We start from the raw sequence: 16,695 nt of genomic DNA, 5'->3' as shown, positions 1-16,695 counted from the left end.
ATAGAGGTTCCTTTTAAAAGTCAAAATATGGAGGAAGAACAGATGCTTATTTTGATGTTGCTTGTTTCTTAGTGATTATTATTCTTAATAATATTTATTATTATTATTGTTCCATGAGCGTTTTGAGCAATGTCAGGAGACTGTGATTACAGCCAGAAACTAAGTGATTTCTCTCTCTTTCTTTCTTTCTTTCTTTCTTTCTTTCTTTCTTTCTTTCTTTCTTTCTTTCTTTCTTTCTTTCTTTCTTTCTTTCCTTCTTTCTGTCTGTCTTTCTTTTTTGGGCGGTGGGGTGGGGGACTTCAATAGGATGTATATGCAATTCAGCTGCCATTTTATCTGTGATGCATGGTGATATTATTTTTACCAGTATCCCACCTAGCCTGTGCCAGGAAAACCTTTATCAATCCAGTATGGAAGTAAGGTGCTCCCTCCCCCATTCCACTTGCATCTCCATTCTTCTCTCTGAGAATGGAAGAAAAGCACCCATCCATCCACGCACCATAATAATCAATGAGATTCTTTGCAGGGCCATATTTGCTTGAGCAGGACTCTCGAAATCAGCAAAAGCAGGCGCATGTCTTCCTCTGTCTTTCCTAAGGTTTTCATTCGCTATCACCAAATCCTAACCACTTATTTATCCCATATTATGAGAGAAACTGCCCCCTAAATGGAACAGGGAAGGGCATGAATGCCCTCCTTGCTTTATACAAGGGGACAAATGTTATATAAAATTGCATCCACTACTGAGTCCCAAGATTGCTAAAGGTCAGAGTGCTGACTGTTGATTTATGTTGCCAGTGGGCTGGGGGCAGCTTGCTCGCCTTCACTCTTCTGTGTTTTCCTCACCCTTTTATTGGCAGTTGCAATTATTCAACTTAGGGTTCATTTTAGATGCACAAAGATTTAAAGTATCAAAAATAAAAGTATCAAAATAAAACTTTTTTTTAACCAACGTGGTTATTTTATATTTAATAGCAGAATATGTGTGAGTGTATATCTTTCTGTATATGCACGTATATGAGAGAAACATACATGCATACACATATGTAATGAGTATAAATTAACTCTCCTCTTCTTATCTGCCAAGCAAGCAGGTCCAGTATATCTGCAAAACTAACCACCCATAACTCTTTACTATTTCTCTCTGTGTATTTGTCTGTTGGTGTGTAATTAAACAGAATTGTTTGGCAATTCAGAGTATTTAAAAGTAGCTTTTTCAGACAAGGGAAAGAAAATTAGATTTCACATGGGGCAGACCCAGCTGGGGGGGGGGAGGGAGAGCGTTCATTTTGGCTCAATTATTTTGTCATCATTTTGTATGATTTATGGCCCAGTTCTGGAAAATTTTGACCCAGTTAAAACAGTCATAAATAATGAAATCCAATCCCGAGACTGTGTTTGTGTTCAGGAGTTAAAAAGTGAACAGTTGAGTAAATAGAGATCCAGGTATCAATGATGCTGATATGATAAACTCTACTTTCTAGGTAGAAAAAGATTTTAAATGCTGTCCATATCAGGAAACAAGTTTCCATAAAATTAATGATAATACCTTCTAGGGAAAGATTTGGTAGATTTGGAATGTTAACTGCCCTGAAGTTTAAAAATCTAGAATCGTATTTCTCTTTCCAGTATTTTCTCCCACTTACAGAGCTTTGGTTTATTTTATTTCTTACACATGCCCTTTTTTAAAAGGTGTGCTGAGATCTTTACTGAGCTGATAAGGAAACTTGCTCATATTTTTCCCCCTAGAGAGAAAACATTCATTTCCAAACTTTGCTTTAAAAATCCAAGCTTTTGTTTTTGAAGAATAACCCTCATTCTTACCTTGCTTCAGAATGAGAGGTTCTTGAACCGTTTGGATTTATATTTCTTTAGGTCCAGTTGGTCCAGCATGAATCTAAACGGAGTCTGGCTCTTTAGATGGCAACAAGAGAAGGGATGTTACATTAATGCAAAGATACTTGTATAATGGAGTAGAAAGGAGGGAGAAACTCAATAACCTGAACAAGAACCAACATTCTGAAGCTCCAGAAGAGCTAAAGAGACAAAGGACGGGGATAGGTTTTACCAGCCATAAAACTAATAAATGGGAGAAGAAAGGAAGAGTGCCACTTATTAATTGGATACTTTTATTAGAATGTTGGAAAATTATCCTTTCTATTTGAACCTTTATTTGACTTCCGGGGAGGAATTTTAATATTTGCTGCTTCAGGCACCTTCCGAATGAAATATACTCAGAATCGAGCAAGGTGAACAAAATGCCCAGCTGGCTGTTGCCTGCATTTTTTTAAAAAAAAACAAACTTCAGGAGAAGAAGGTGGTGGGTTGAACATCCCAGTTTTCTCCTTAAATTCTGTCTGAGAGAACTTTCTCTGCCAGCTCCACCAAAAAAAAAAAAAGGCTTTCTTTTCTTTTTTTGTGGAGGGATGGCAAAAGGTGGGTGGGGGAAGAGACAGAAAGAGACCATATCAGCATTTTTGGAAGAAAACTATAGGGCTGGTCGTTGACAAAAGCGGCGTTCTCTTGCATCGCCACTGCCAAGCGGAGGGTATAGCAAAACGGCTGACCGGTGAATTCTGGTGTCGTCCCCACTTCCTACGCAGCAGCTCAGCTTTCTGTCTTTCATGTGGAGTCCTCGCAATATGCTCTGAGAAGCAAGTGTTTTCTGCTGGGTAGCTCTGTTTACAGCTTGGCGCAAGCAGCTATAAATCTTGCCTCGCCATAAATGACAAAAACCATTGGTATGCATAAGAGGCCACCCTGAACTGAAAGTACGTGTGTATGTTTGTGCGTGCGTGTATAAATCTCTTCTTTCCCCGGTTCTACTTTGTTTGGGGTTTAAGGTGACAGTGCAATTTAAAGAAACTTCTTTGTATTTTCCACACCTTTGGTAAGGCCTGTCAAAATCGCACTTAGCTTTTATTCCAGGGCCAACTGGCTGGTTTTCTGAGGCGGTTTAAAACCTCGCCCTCCGGGTCTAATGTGATGGGCTTTTTGTTGTTGTTTTGTTTTGTCTGTTTTGGTCTCTTTATACCCCCTTCCGCGCAAATGGGGGCGGGGGGGGGGAATTATGAAAATTATTCTACTTACTGATGTTATTTTAAACGTCAGACTACTTGAGCAAGAGAATGGCCGGAAAGTGCAGAAAGGGAAGGAGGAGGGGGAAAGGAGAAGGGGGATAAAGAAAGGTGAAAAGAAAGAGAGAGAGAGAGAGAGAGAGAGAAGAGAGGAGGAGAAAGAAAAAGAAGAATAAGGAAAACCAAAGTTACCAAAACAGCAGCGCTGATCAACATGCACACATATGGCCATGAGTATTTGTTAAATAATGAGAATTGAGACACTGGGAGGCAATAAGAGTCAGGCTAAGTCCTTAACTCTGACTAGAGTCTTGATACCTTTCAGCTAAGAAATTATGCCTTTCCTTTTCAAATAAATATTCGCCTCTCCAAAATATTCCTGAGGGTATAGCCTCACAATTACATCCAAGTCTTCATTAGCGTTGCTTTAGTTACTTAGCGTTTAGTTACAGTTACTTGGAATTAGAACCTTGATAATTATTTAGTCTCTCCGCCATGGAAGGAGACGGGCAAGTTTATTTCACTGGCTATCCATCCAGGCATTATTTCTCATTTCAACTTGGAGCCAGATTCTTTTCTATACTAAATATTAACTGCTCCTTTTGTAAATGGATGGATGTTCTGTTTCCTCGATGATGTGTATATGAATGTTTGCCTAAGGGAAGGGCAACCTGAGAAGAGGGGAAGTGGGCATAGGATGAGGGTCCCCTACATAGTTTTAATCCTCCCCGTTAAAAGTGCTATAAGAAATTGCCCTGGATGGTGGGACAGACTAGAAGTCTACTTACTATTGTGTGTGATGGAGGTGGGGCAATGTTTATCCATATGTGGTATAACTTCCAGATTTTAAACTATGCCTCTCAACTCTCCCATCCTGTCCAGAATTTTCTATATTATTCATCAAGCTATTGCCATACTGTTGTGTGAAATTTATGTTTGTGTGTGTTTTACACACACAGACACACACACACAAAGATCTGGGGGGGAGCAATGACCTTTTTGTGAACATCCTTTGTCTTGATTAGCATAATTTTCCTAGCCTCTAGTGCCTCTCTGGCCCTTCACTCTTTCACTGCCTCTTTCTTCTCACTCCATCCATTCCATCCCCAAACGCCCCCACCCCCGCCACCCCATCATCTCTCCTGCCTGCCCCGGACTTTCCGAGGCAACTGCCTCCTTTTTCCCAACAAACGCCCCCTTGGGCGTGCAAGGTTGCACAGGCAGCCCTCTGCCTTTTCCCAGTGATCCGGTCTAGGAGAGAGCTTGTCCGGGGGTAGCGAGGCACGACTCTCACTCGGCCCCAGGGGTGAGGTGGAGGGCGTGGAGGTTGGGGCCGGAATGAGGTAAGGACAGGGCAAGGGGGGGGGGACACACTCCACCAGAGGCAAGCTGAAGAAAGACTTTCTTGGGTGTCCCTTTCCTGGTGGAGGCAGGGAGCCTACGGTTCTGATTCTTGGGCTCGTCCTGGCAGAAGTGATTTGAACTGGTCCCCATCCCGAAGGAGCAGAAGGCACTTAGTTGCCAGGGCGGGAGGGGTTAAAGGGAACGGGGGACAGCCTGATCCCCGGGCTGGCAGGGAACGACTGTCGCCTAGCCTCCAAAGACCAATACTGGCTTCCGCCTCAGTCATCAGAATTAAGGTAAGCAAGCCCCAAATACGTGGCTATCAGTGGTGAATGCCGGAGTTTATGTCCTGGTTGATTTATGACCAGAGACTTAAATCTCGGTTCAAGAAGAGTTCACAGGCTGGAGCTTCCTTCCAGGCAGTGACGGATAGACCATTTCACGTTGAGTTCAGGCCGGGTGCCCCTCTCCTTCAACTTTTCTTTATCTGGCAGGAAATCTTCAGCCGGCCGAGAGGAGGCCAGCGGTGGGGAAGTGGGTGGGGAATGCAAACGGGGGTCCCCCTGCTTGGACCACGATTTACAGGAGGGGTGGGTAGAAGGGTAAACCAGACAAGAGCAGAGAAAAGGGGCTCAAAACCTATAGTCTGGTCTGCCAGCCAGGTCAAGAGATGATTTTGGATTCAACCCGGTAGTTTCTGCAAGAACTCCAGGAAAACTCCTGTGCGTGAACGGTTACTTTTCATGACTTGTGGATCGGGCCAATATAGTGGTGATTGGAAAGGTGGATTCTTTGTGTGGCCAAAGTTTCCAAGAAAACTTTGCTTTGCTTCAGAGATTTTAGGAGAACATCCCTCCATCAAGTGCGGATCTCGTTTTTTTTCCTACCCCGCACTCCCCCTCCCCCCCCCCGCCCCAGTATTCCTGAACCAAATGTACCATCCAATGCAGTCTTTCCAGAGAGCCCATCTCACTTGTTATAATGTGTCTTCTTCCTAAGATGAACAGGAATCGGACTGGGCTGTAAGGTTGCAATCCTGACCATGGGTACAAGAAGTATGTTCCTTTTAATCAAAAGGGAGATGGTTTTGGAATAAACCTGTGTCAAATAGATACTATGAAAAAAAGCAGGCATCAACTTGCAGGTTGGCAATATAATCTACTATTACTAGAAAGTACAAGTTTGAAGTCACACTTTGAAGTCATTGGGTTTGCAAACAGACGTTTTGGTGATGGAATAGTGCTTATACAAGTTTCCCTCACTGGCTGTTTTTGTGTTTTCTTGAAACAAACATTTACTTTTAGTGAAACAATTCTGTATATAATGTGAGCCTGTGTATTAATTTTTTTCTGTCTCTAAACAAAAGCTATTTCCTCTGTTACGGGCAATGTTGTCAATTGCTTTTTGTTTGCACTGACTATCCACAAACAGGAAGGGGGCTGCCTGACTGTCTCACCCCAAAGTCACTTTTGCTTATTTTTTCCCTATTTACAAGCAAAAGAGACTTTGGAGACCTCTTGTAAGAGTTCTTTCTGCAAAGGACAGAAAGGAATCAGCCACCATCTTATTGTTTCTTAATTCAAGAAGTGAACTAACATTTCCACCCTATCCCCCACTCCCAACAAAAGGGCAAAATGTTAAAAGTCTGAAATTAGGAAGGGCTATTAGAAAACAGATAGTAACACTCAGGCTCCCAAGTCAAATTCAAAGTAAAGTTCTGGAGTTTAAAGTAAATTTACTCCCAAATCAGATAATGTCAGTTCCCACCCAATCCAAACTGCAGCTGTAATTCATCTTCTATATTTTTCAATACAGGTTGTTTATTATAACTTTTTAAAGACTTGATTGTTGTTTTTAAAACCAAGCAAACAATAAAAGAAGATAACCTCACCCTCTATTGAAGGAAACTGCCATCTGCAAGAGGTTTACTAAATCAGTCTGTCTCTCATGTGTGCCTTGTTTTTGGGGAAAAAAAAAAAACTTGGGTGAACTGAAATTCAAACTCCTGCAATTAATTTGAGTGTGCTTGTGAGGTTATGGTGTGTAATATATCCCTCCAGCAAGATAACCTGGCAGCCCACTGTTTTGACTGGAACTTGAGTTGGGGATGTTTGTGTGAATATGAGGACTTTTGAGAGAAGGCGTGGAAGTGATAGGTTTTTAACCGGTGGTTCGGATGATCTGTAAAAAGTTCTTCAATTGCAGATAAGGAGTCTTCTGAAATCCCACCCAACCTCTTCTCTAGCTGATTCTGCTCAGACAGGTAAACATTGTTGAGTGAACCAAAAATATTTGCCTGGTTTGTAAGAGTGTTTGTGGTTTTTGTGCACCCATTCCTCTGTCTGCATCCAAATGACCTCCATACATCAAATGACACTGCAATCTCTGCGACAGAACCTATTATGGTTGAGTTAGGAGGAAGGTTCAAGCTGTGGTCATGGAGATGGACACTAGCGGGTGTGCCTTTTTCCAGATATTTGTGAATATATTCATGAAGGAGGGAAAGGGGGAAATAATAATTCAAAACATCTGACCGACTGTGCAACCAACCATAATAGTAATAATGTCATGTTTGATACACCCCTCAAATAATTAGACCGGGATCCTGCAAGGATACAAGCAACCAAAGGGACAGGCCTGAAACTTCCCACAAAGGAGCTCTAACTGGAAGATAATTTCTGACTGTTACCCGTTTGCTACATGTGGAGACTATTGGATGATAGAGGCCAGATTTGTGTCCCTGTCTAAACTGGCAGCAGTTAAAGCTAATTTATGCGCAGGAAGTTGGCTGATTATTAAGCAGAGAAAGCTCAGGATATCCCCAGCCACTGTGCAGTTTCATCACAGGAGGGTCATTATGGGTTCCATTTATCAAATCTTTTGGTTTCCTAGCCAACATTTCATGAGTTCGAACCCCTCCAGCGCTGGATTGTTGAGTCACTCTTCGTGGTGAGCCTTGAAGATGCATGTATTGATTTTTCTTTAAAAGGCATTGTATCCAACCCTTTAAGTAAAGTACAGCAAGATTTTCTTTTTCTTTCGATAAATAAGGGAAACAATATGATATTGCTCGAAAGGAAAGCAAAAGGAAATCGTAAAAGTGGTGCTTTGAAGCGCTTCATAGTCTTAAATCAGTTATGGAAAACAATCTGCTCCAACCTCTTTCTTATCTGGAGGCCATTTATTGCAGTGATCGATCAGAGCCCTTTTTATGGGAGAAAAGATAAAACAATTCTTAGCCTGCATGTGGATGTGAGTGTGTGCGTGATTAGAAATCACCCAATTCTACTTTCTCTTGGATCTGTAAACCACACAATCTGGGCTGCCAGTAAATCTCTGCATATCTCTTTCTATTTCTCCCTCCCCCTCCTCTTACCGAAATTCTCTTCGCCTTCAGGCCAAGTCATGCTGCTAAATATTGCTGACCACTTTTTCTGTTATGGCTTTCATGTCACTTAGCTATTGAAAGTAAGATGGATTTGTACTATTTCTCCACTCTCCTGTGCTTTCCCTACACCCTAGGTCTACAAGGAGAGCCCATTGGAGGAGAGACGTCATGTGACAGAGTGGTGCCAATGTTATTCTTTAAGGGTGTCAAGACCCTGTCAGTTTATGAAATAAATATTGGGAAACAACGAAATGCAAAAAGCGACCTACTACGACAGCTCTGCGATCTATGGAGGCTATCCCTACCAAGGAGCAAATGGTTTCGCTTACAATGCTAGTCAGCAGCAATATTCTCCGCCTTCTGCTTCAGCGCTGGTGGAAACCGAGTACCATCGACCTGCATGTTCTTTGCAGTCCCCCGCCAGCACCAACAGCACTGTGTCCCATCACAAGGCCAATGAAATCAGCGAGAGTTGTATGAGGACCATCCCCAGCCAGTCTCTCCAGCCCCCAATCCTATCAGAACAGTCCGAGCAACAGCCTCCGACCCAGCAGGCACCACTACTGCCCCCTCCTCCTCCTCCCCCCTCCGTGTCACCACCTCAAAATGCTACTGCCAACAGCACCCCTGCCAATGCCACAAAGAGCTCCATCCTGAACTCACCTACCATGTCTAAACAAATCTTTCCCTGGATGAAAGAATCTCGGCAAAACACCAAGCAGAAAAACAGCAGCTCCAGTTCAGGTAATGGAATAGGGGAGGGTTAACTGGAGAAAGCAGGAGGGTTCAGTACTTACTAGCCCAAGCAGCTGATCCACCACCCTCCAAAGTCCTGCTAAACTTCTTGGGAGCCCTGCCTGCCAAGTATTTCGTGGTGTCAGAAAAGAGAGATGAAACGTACCCACTATTTTTACTGGGAAATTGAACCTGTACAAATCTCTTGAAAATCACAAGCATTATTTTATTTCATTTGTGCATACACACACAAGCCCATCTCCAGAGAGTCGGGTGATGAGAGAGGCTTCAGTTTGCTTGATGGTGACCTCTGTTCAACTCTGAAAAAGAATGTGAAGTTCTCTTTGCTTCTCTCTTTTCAAGCTTGGATGCCTGTTAGAATCATCTTCAACATTCCATACTGCAGCCTCTCCCTCCCCCCCCACCCCCCTTGGCAGCTATTAAACTAGAGCCAGATATGTACAAGCCCCTGGCATGTCTTCCACCAATGTTAGCACTTTTTTTTTGCTTGATTCTATTCCAGCAATAAGCCAGCGACCTATTCCTGCTGAAGCGTAATGAGAATAAAATAGCTCATCATGATCTTCAGTCAAGATCAATGCTTTGTTTGATATTCATAACCTCCTTTGATTTTAGCTCACAGACTGGCAGCCTTATAGGAATGGGAACAAAGCTTAGGTTTCTTTAGCACTCTGAAGGCAGGTCCATAAATACATTATGGGTGGATTACAGTGTTTATCTACAGTGTTATTGCATAAGTAAACCCAAATCGATGAGAAAAGTATTAGCGTCCTTTTCCCCAGGCATTTGGCTTCTACTTATCATTTACTTCTGCAATTTATCTTGGACCAAGAAAGTAGATTCTAAACATTTTTGCAAATGTTTTCCTCAATGCATTTCTAATGCTATCATAGAGTAAAATAATCATAGGCAGGCTTTATTATTTAACATATTCAGTGCTCTATGTTCTATATTTCTCTCTCTCTCTCTCTTCTCTCTCTCTCTCTATATATATGTATATCTTAGTTTACCAAACCAGAATCTATATATCTTGTCAATCAGAATACTAAGAGTAGATGCTAAATGCTTGTATTTGGAAATAACAGCTACTGAACCTTTCAGATAGATATGCTTTAAGCTGCAGCCTTATCTCATCATTAAGTTCAGTAGCCAGAAGCTTAGATACATAAATTAAGCTTAAGCATATAAAACTTGAAAGAACAACTTATATACTTCCAAAAGACTATCCTCTAAGAATCAAAGTAGCTTCAGCAGAGGTTTCTTCACTAATGTGAAGAAAAGAGTAGGGCATTTTTGAAAACGTATTTTTTCTCTCTCTCTCCCTGTAGACACAGAACAATTAAGTAAATAAATAATAAACAGCCTACCCTTACATGTATTTCAAAATTGTCATCAAGGCAGACTATTTTTACACTTTAAGAGAAGGGAAGGAAGTGTCCTCTAGTTGGTCTGGACTGCATTTCCCATAATACCACTACATTGCTTAAGATAATTGGATTTTGCAATGCAAAGCCTCTTCTGAGGCATCAAACAATATATCCCTTTAAACTCAATCACAGATTTGGCTTTGTAACTCTTATTTCATTCTATTCTTTTCAATGGGCTGAAGCTGGCTTTAAACCAAGTAATATTTTGCTTCAGGTCTGCCCAAAGTTACCCTGAGAAGGAAGTGAAGGGAGAATGGATGTTTGCTATCAGGATTATATTTTGATTTTACTGATGTAAGACATCCATATTGTTGACAATAATCCAGCTCAAGTAACCAGGAATTTCTGTGGTTTGGTGCTGAAGAAGAGTAGTCTGACAACCATTAGTTGCCTTGTTTATCTTTCTTGTAAAAATTACATTTCTGAGGAGCTGTTATTTCTAGTAGTTTTTGGAGACTGCATTGTTCCTTTTCTAGAAATGGTTGCCTCAGGAAATCATTACTAGATCAGAGAATTAAAATGGGATGGGAAAGACTAGAATATTACTTAGCCTGGTGGTTTTCAATTCTTATAATCTTCACTCTGCATAGCTATTCTGGGGATAAGAGACTAAGAAGTCAAATATAGTTGGAGGATGCTAGGTTTGGAAGGAATCGGTAATGTTGCCTCAGTGCTCTTATGAAAGCTTGCTAGTTTCAGGATGACGGAGACACCAACCATTCATCATGATTGATTCAACACAGGATGGTTGAATGGAAGAACACCACTTTGACTCAGGCAGAAATGGCCTTTGATCAGTCTTCCTTCCATTTTAAACACATTTGCTATTAGTTTGGGCAGAGTGAGCCATTCTAACAGATCTCACAGTGTACTTGCAAATTTAGCAAGTAAGTAGTTTATTATTATTTCTGGTCATAGTATGCTAGGTATCATCCTACTTATTTTGTTCTTTGTATGATTTGTATAGGTGAGAGTTGTGCTGGTGATAAAAGCCCCCCAGGGCAAGCTTCTTCTAAAAGAGCTCGCACAGCTTACACCAGTGCCCAGCTGGTAGAACTGGAAAAGGAGTTCCACTTCAATAGATACCTTTGCAGGCCAAGAAGGGTAGAGATGGCTAACCTCCTAAATCTCACTGAAAGACAAATCAAAATATGGTTTCAGAATCGCAGGATGAAATACAAAAAGGATCAGAAGGGCAAAGGCATGATGACCTCTTCTGGAGGACAATCCCCCAGCAGAAGTCCTGTCCCTCCAACTGCTGGAGGTTTCCTGAATTCTATGCATTCCCTCGTCAACAGTGTTCCATATGAGCCCCAGTCACCACCATCTTTCAGCAAGACTCATCTGAATACCTACAGCATCACTACATCATATCCGACTCCTATCAATAACTGCCCTCCTCCTCAAAAGAGGTACACCGGAACTGCAGCAGTGACACCGGAATACGAACCTCACCCTCTTCAAGGCAATGGTTATGGCAATCCACATATACAGGGAAGCCCCGTCTATGTTGGGGGCAATTATGTGGATACCATGGGAAATTCGGGACCATCTATCTTTGGTCTAACTCATCTCCCTCACCCATCCTCTGCCAATATGGACTATAGTGGGGCAATGGGCAACAACCATCACCATGGACCTTGTGATCCGCACCCAACATACACAGATCTTACTTCTCACCATCCTTCTCAGGGAAGAATTCAGGAAGCACCCAAACTGACCCATCTGTAATATATCATTGGTTATATAATCTTAAAAGCTTCCAGGTTTTTCTTTTTTTAAGAAATGGAGGGGGACCCCTAACTTTTAAATTCTCTTTCCCATCCCCTATCCAATACAAACAGTTTTATTTGCTTCTGGGTTTTATTCTGATGTGTTTTCCTTTTGGTAAAATGCGTTTTCAAGTTTATGTGACGTAGCAATATTTGTTGCTTGAATTGCTCTCTAGTTTCAATAGTGGATATTTATCTTCTTGAACTCTTGCCTTGTGATCTTGCTTTGAGAGTATACATAGGCTTTATACTCTTAACTTTGACTCTTTTATCAAAACAGGGTATTATGAACAAATTTTCTATACAGACAGTTCTTAAATGTGAATTTGTTCGTACAGAATCAGTCCCATCTGGGAAACATTTTTTATTTTAATTGCACTTCTTTTAGATAACAAGAAAAAAGGGCGCTTGAATAGGGGCTCCTGAGCAAAATGATTAATACGTGTACGTCTTTAATCGTGTGTATGCTGGTGAACTTTCAGATTTATTTATATTTTTCTGAATAATCTAAGTGTTTAAATTTTTTATTTATCCCCATCTGTTCATATTTATATATATGAAGATATTAAAAATAAACTTCTTTACCCTGAATATTCAGGAAATATTGACTGGCTGTATGTTTAATGGCATACAAAGAAAGTATCATTTGAAAAAGGAACCAATATTATTTTATTTTATTTTAAAAATAATGCAATAAAATCTGGAAAACAACACATCAAAGTAGGAAAGTAGTGAATGTCTATAAATAATCTAAGTAGAAAATGGGTAAACCGGGATTTCACAACAACAAAGAATCATAATTTTGTTTTCAAAAGGATACATTCATATTCTTAAAACTAACTTACTAAATAACAGCTTTTATTCTGAATAATAGAAATTTATGATAGATCATTTGATTGCCATCCTCCAGTCTGAATCCAAAGACAAAAGGAACGAGCAAAAGAACGTCGGGAACGATTGAGGCCCCTAAGTTTTAAATGCAAAGCCAACCTTTTTTTTTTAAAAAAAAACCCTTTCTTCTGACTGGACTTTTATAGCTGCCAAAATTCAACTATTTCCAGAAGGTACGGGCGCTGGTCTGTTGCCTTTAAATCGAACAAAGCCTCTTCCAGCACCCCCAAGGCTGGTCGAACAAGCGTTCCCGTCGTTCGCGTTTGAGTCCAGACTTAGAGACAGATTCAGCGAGTAATTTTCCTGAGTCAGCGCTTGCCTGGCGACCTCCCCAAAGAAGAGCCGCATACTCAGGGCGCTAAACTGCTCCAAACTGGAAAAGATCCCGGTTTGTGACCGTGGCTGATTGTCGGCATCTCTCTTTGCAGATGTGTGTGTGTATGTGTGTGTGTGTCCTAGGTGGTCTCAGTTTCTCGCCTTGTCCTCGTCTCTTCAGAGCGGTGGACTCGGATCCAAGACTAGCGAGCTGGGGGAGAAACAAAGGCTGTTTCTGGAGGAGCCTCTTCCTCGGCCGAAGAAGCTCAGGTGCTGTAACATTTCTCTGGAGGCCGCAGGCTGCCCGGCTGCAGGCTGTTCTCTCCTGTTGGCTGGAGAAGCTCTCAGCTCTTTCTCGCCTCCGCGCGAGGGGAAGCGATCGGAGGTTGTTTTACCCGCACACTTTGCCCCACGGGACAAAATGGACAATCGAGAAACGGCGATGGGCCAGCGTGTTGTTTTCCTAAAGAGAACGAAACTGAATAAGAGTCTGTGGACTTAAAACGAATGTGTGGGCTCATATTTGCTATGGCATGGATTCAAAGCACATTTGTTTACAGGCAGATACAATTTTTCATCCCAGTAATGAAGAAACGGATTCCGCAACAATAAATCTGCTCGCGAGGCGACGTGGGCAGCTTTGAAAGAGCTATTCCTATTTCCCCCACCAACTAACCAACTTCTCTCTGGCTACAGCAATTGAGGAATTATTATCATTCCGCACATCTTGTTAATCTAATTTCCTTTCACATCCATCTTTTTCATTCTTTCTTGAGGGAGGGGAGGGGGAGGGGGGGAGGATAGAACAAAATTATTTATATAATATATAGGTGAATGTATAGAACCCCTTCCATTCATAAATACACACGCACACACACAATTTCTAAACAAGCGTTTCATGCAGCTCAACCGAATCTTTTCCTGTCTCTCAAATACATCTGTGCTAGCAAACATGGAGAATCCATCCCCCCTTTATTTCTAAACAGAGAAAACATGAGATTTGTCGCCTGTCTTGAATTTGTTTAGGAAGACCTCACTCAGTATGTATATGTATATGTATATGGAGGATATGCCACCGTATGATTTGGTTATTTTGTTTAATTTCAATAAATTTGCCATCATATTGGTTTCCCTTTCTAAAATATCAGTCTTTATTTTTTTTCGATAAATAAAATCTCTCTGGTATTTTTCTTCTTTCCTCCCCTCCGTATCTAAAAATCTTCCAGGGGCCGAGTGATTGTGCAATCTACTAAATTCCTCGTTCTAATTTTGCATTCCATACTTACAGTATTTTATTTTATCTTCGCTGAACCATTTTCCTCTATACTTAAGAACTGTGTGGCTCCAGACTGAATAGGAAATCACAAAATCTATTGAAAAAGCAAAACTATTTAAAAGAGAATTTTTGGAGTGGAGGAATCATTTTAAAACTTCTATCTTTTGGAAAAAGATGAAGTAGAAAGGGATTGTGGGCGTTATTTTTCTTCCCCTCTCTTCAAAATTAATTGAAGAAAAATGCATTACATGAATTTATGGCATTGAAGGGGTGAGAGCAAGAGAAAAAGAGGGAGAAAACTGGTATGAGGACAGAAAAACTGACCCTTAGGAAGGTATATAAGACAAAGGAAGTGGGTAACCACCTCCACCTCCACATTCCAATTTGATTTAAAAGACGTGTATTTATTATTTCCCTTCATCCTGCATATAGTTTATCTGCACGAAAATGTGCATACTTACAGAAAATACAAAAATAAGAAAAGAAAAAAAATGCTACTTTAAAAAAGCCAACCAAGAAGAAAAGCTCTTTGTTCCAGGTAGTTTTTCTATTAGATTGTCCACTGGAAAAGAAAAGAACCCACAATCCAGCCTACACACACACACAAAAAAAAAACAAAAGCAAAAATCTTCCCAATATCCTTCCCACACCAATTTAACTCACAAAGCCTCAGTGAACCAAATTGCCCCAGCCGCCTCCCTTGCTCGCCTTACCTCCTTGTGGGATATAACACACAGAAGCTGGGGTGCACACACAAGCGCAAGCAGGCACACACACACACACACACACACACATGCACCCCAGCAACGTCTTGCTGTTATCAATATTCCATAAATAAATAATGAAATAAAATCCTTAGGCCTGTGGCTGTCTTCCAGGCAAGTTAAAAAGCTGGACTTTCTATTATTCATTGAGAGGGTAGAGTAAGGTGAGGTCCATTTGGGAAAATAAAGCAGCAGCATCTCTTTTGCTTATTTACTAGAGTTTCCTCTCTCCCACCCTGGAAACAACCTTTCTTCTTTTTTGCTCAGTCACATTTCATCTAGGAAAGAGCATGAAGCTCGAAATGTGTTCTTAAGGGCCAGAAGCTGTCAAGGCATTTTGGCCGAGAGAAGATTGATCACGCCTAGATTTCAGCAGAGCTTTGTTTGAAGTAAAGCAAGAAATTAAAAAAAAAAAAAAACACCCACCTTCCAACAACGTATATCTTTGTAATGCACCCTCTTTCCTCCCCCTCTATTCTTAAATAATTTCCATCTGAATTTTGCGTTAAGATTATTACAATATATCACCCCTCCCCCCCCTCCCACCTTTCCTTCCATATTGGAAGGGGGAGTGATTCAGTCAAAAACGAAAGAGGCCTGCTGTTCCTTTTCCTTTCGCTCAGAGGTGCTTCATCAGAAGACGAAGCAACCAGTTTATCATTTGAACCCACTTGAACAATTCCCAGCACTAAGTCGGAATCTCAAAGTGGGCTACATTTAGGGAGTCCTCGAAATACATAGGAATACCACGTGGCATTCTTCTCTTCTCTTCTCTTTCCTATGGCATATTTTTCTGTGGAGGAGAGGAAAATACCCTTTTCTGTCCCTTGTTACTGAATCCCCCTGATTCCTTCCATTGTTTCGCCCACTCCTTTCATTTTTATTTGAGGCTGTTCTGTCCTTGTCTTCAGCGTTGTTGAATGACCAAATCGAAAGAAAAGAAAAAAAAATGGTGTAGGTCAAACAACCTTATTTGGAAAGGGGATCCGTTTTATAGTTTTTTCCTACATGATTGATAATAATTTTTAAAACTGATATTGAATGTTGGTGTATTTCATCTAAATTAAGACTTATCTGACCCATTTTTGTTGTGATTAAGGGGAAACAGTGAGGCAGAGCCAACTGAATCCAATATCGTTTTTTGTTAATACTCTGATTTGTAACCGACTGCATTTCTGTGAAAGGTACTTCTATGATTTGGGTGTTTGATGGAAATGCTTAGGATTGTACTATCCAATTCTGTCCAGCCAACTCAAGATATGTACATGACACCGCTGGACTTCTGTTGTTCTGCCTATGGAAGCGAAGTTCCCGGAGAAAATTCCTTCTTTACAATGGATACATGCCAAAATCTGCCGCCAATTGTTCTCGGTACTGTACCGTTCAGAAAAGTGGAGCACCCACCCACCCCCACCCACCCTCGGAGAAATGCAGAGAGATGCCAGGTCTTGAGGAGGGGGTGGGAAAACCCACTTTGTTCTGGTGCTTGTTTTAATTTTAGGAAGCAATTATTTCTTTCTTTAGGACTGGTGGCAAAGGGGAGAAATACAAATAAAATGCAAATCTAAAGTAGGGCTCAACGCTTGGCAACCCAGGCCGGGTGCAACTTTCAGATGCGGTTGAGATGAGGAGCCGGCAATGTCAAAACTTTGAAGATTAATGGATTACTTTGTTAATGACTCAAG

At 41.2% G+C, this 16,695-nt stretch overlaps 1 protein-coding gene across 1 annotated transcript; it reads left to right on the top strand.

The window, feature by feature from the left end:
• The first annotated feature begins 4,456 nt into the window (after positions 1–4,456).
• On the top strand, positions 4,457–12,366 carry HOXA3 (homeobox A3). Its single transcript, XM_026708172.2, has 3 exons — positions 4,457–4,717; positions 7,944–8,553; positions 10,960–12,366. The coding sequence occupies exons 2-3, from the start codon at positions 8,061–8,063 to the stop codon at positions 11,721–11,723; spliced, it is 1,257 nt and encodes a 418-aa protein (XP_026563957.1). The 5' UTR covers positions 4,457–4,717; positions 7,944–8,060; the 3' UTR covers positions 11,724–12,366.
• Positions 12,367–16,695: the final 4,329 nt, after the last annotated feature.

Source organism: Pseudonaja textilis, chromosome Z (assembly GCF_049901715.1).
Source record: "Pseudonaja textilis isolate UNSWEBS1 chromosome Z, rPseTex1.2, whole genome shotgun sequence".
Taxonomy (NCBI): Eukaryota; Metazoa; Chordata; class Lepidosauria; order Squamata; family Elapidae; genus Pseudonaja; species Pseudonaja textilis.
This window is presented reverse-complemented; position numbering and strand designations above follow the sequence as displayed.

Bases quoted from the DNA above. Each gene is read 5' to 3' on its own strand.
- HOXA3 (XM_026708172.2), top strand. From the start codon at position 8,061: ATGCAAAAAGCGACCTACTACGACAGCTCTGCGATCTATGGAGGCTAT. The intron at 8,554-10,959 runs GTAATGGAATAG...TGATTTGTATAG, and splicing joins AAACAGCAGCTCCAGTTCAG to GTGAGAGTTGTGCTGGTGAT.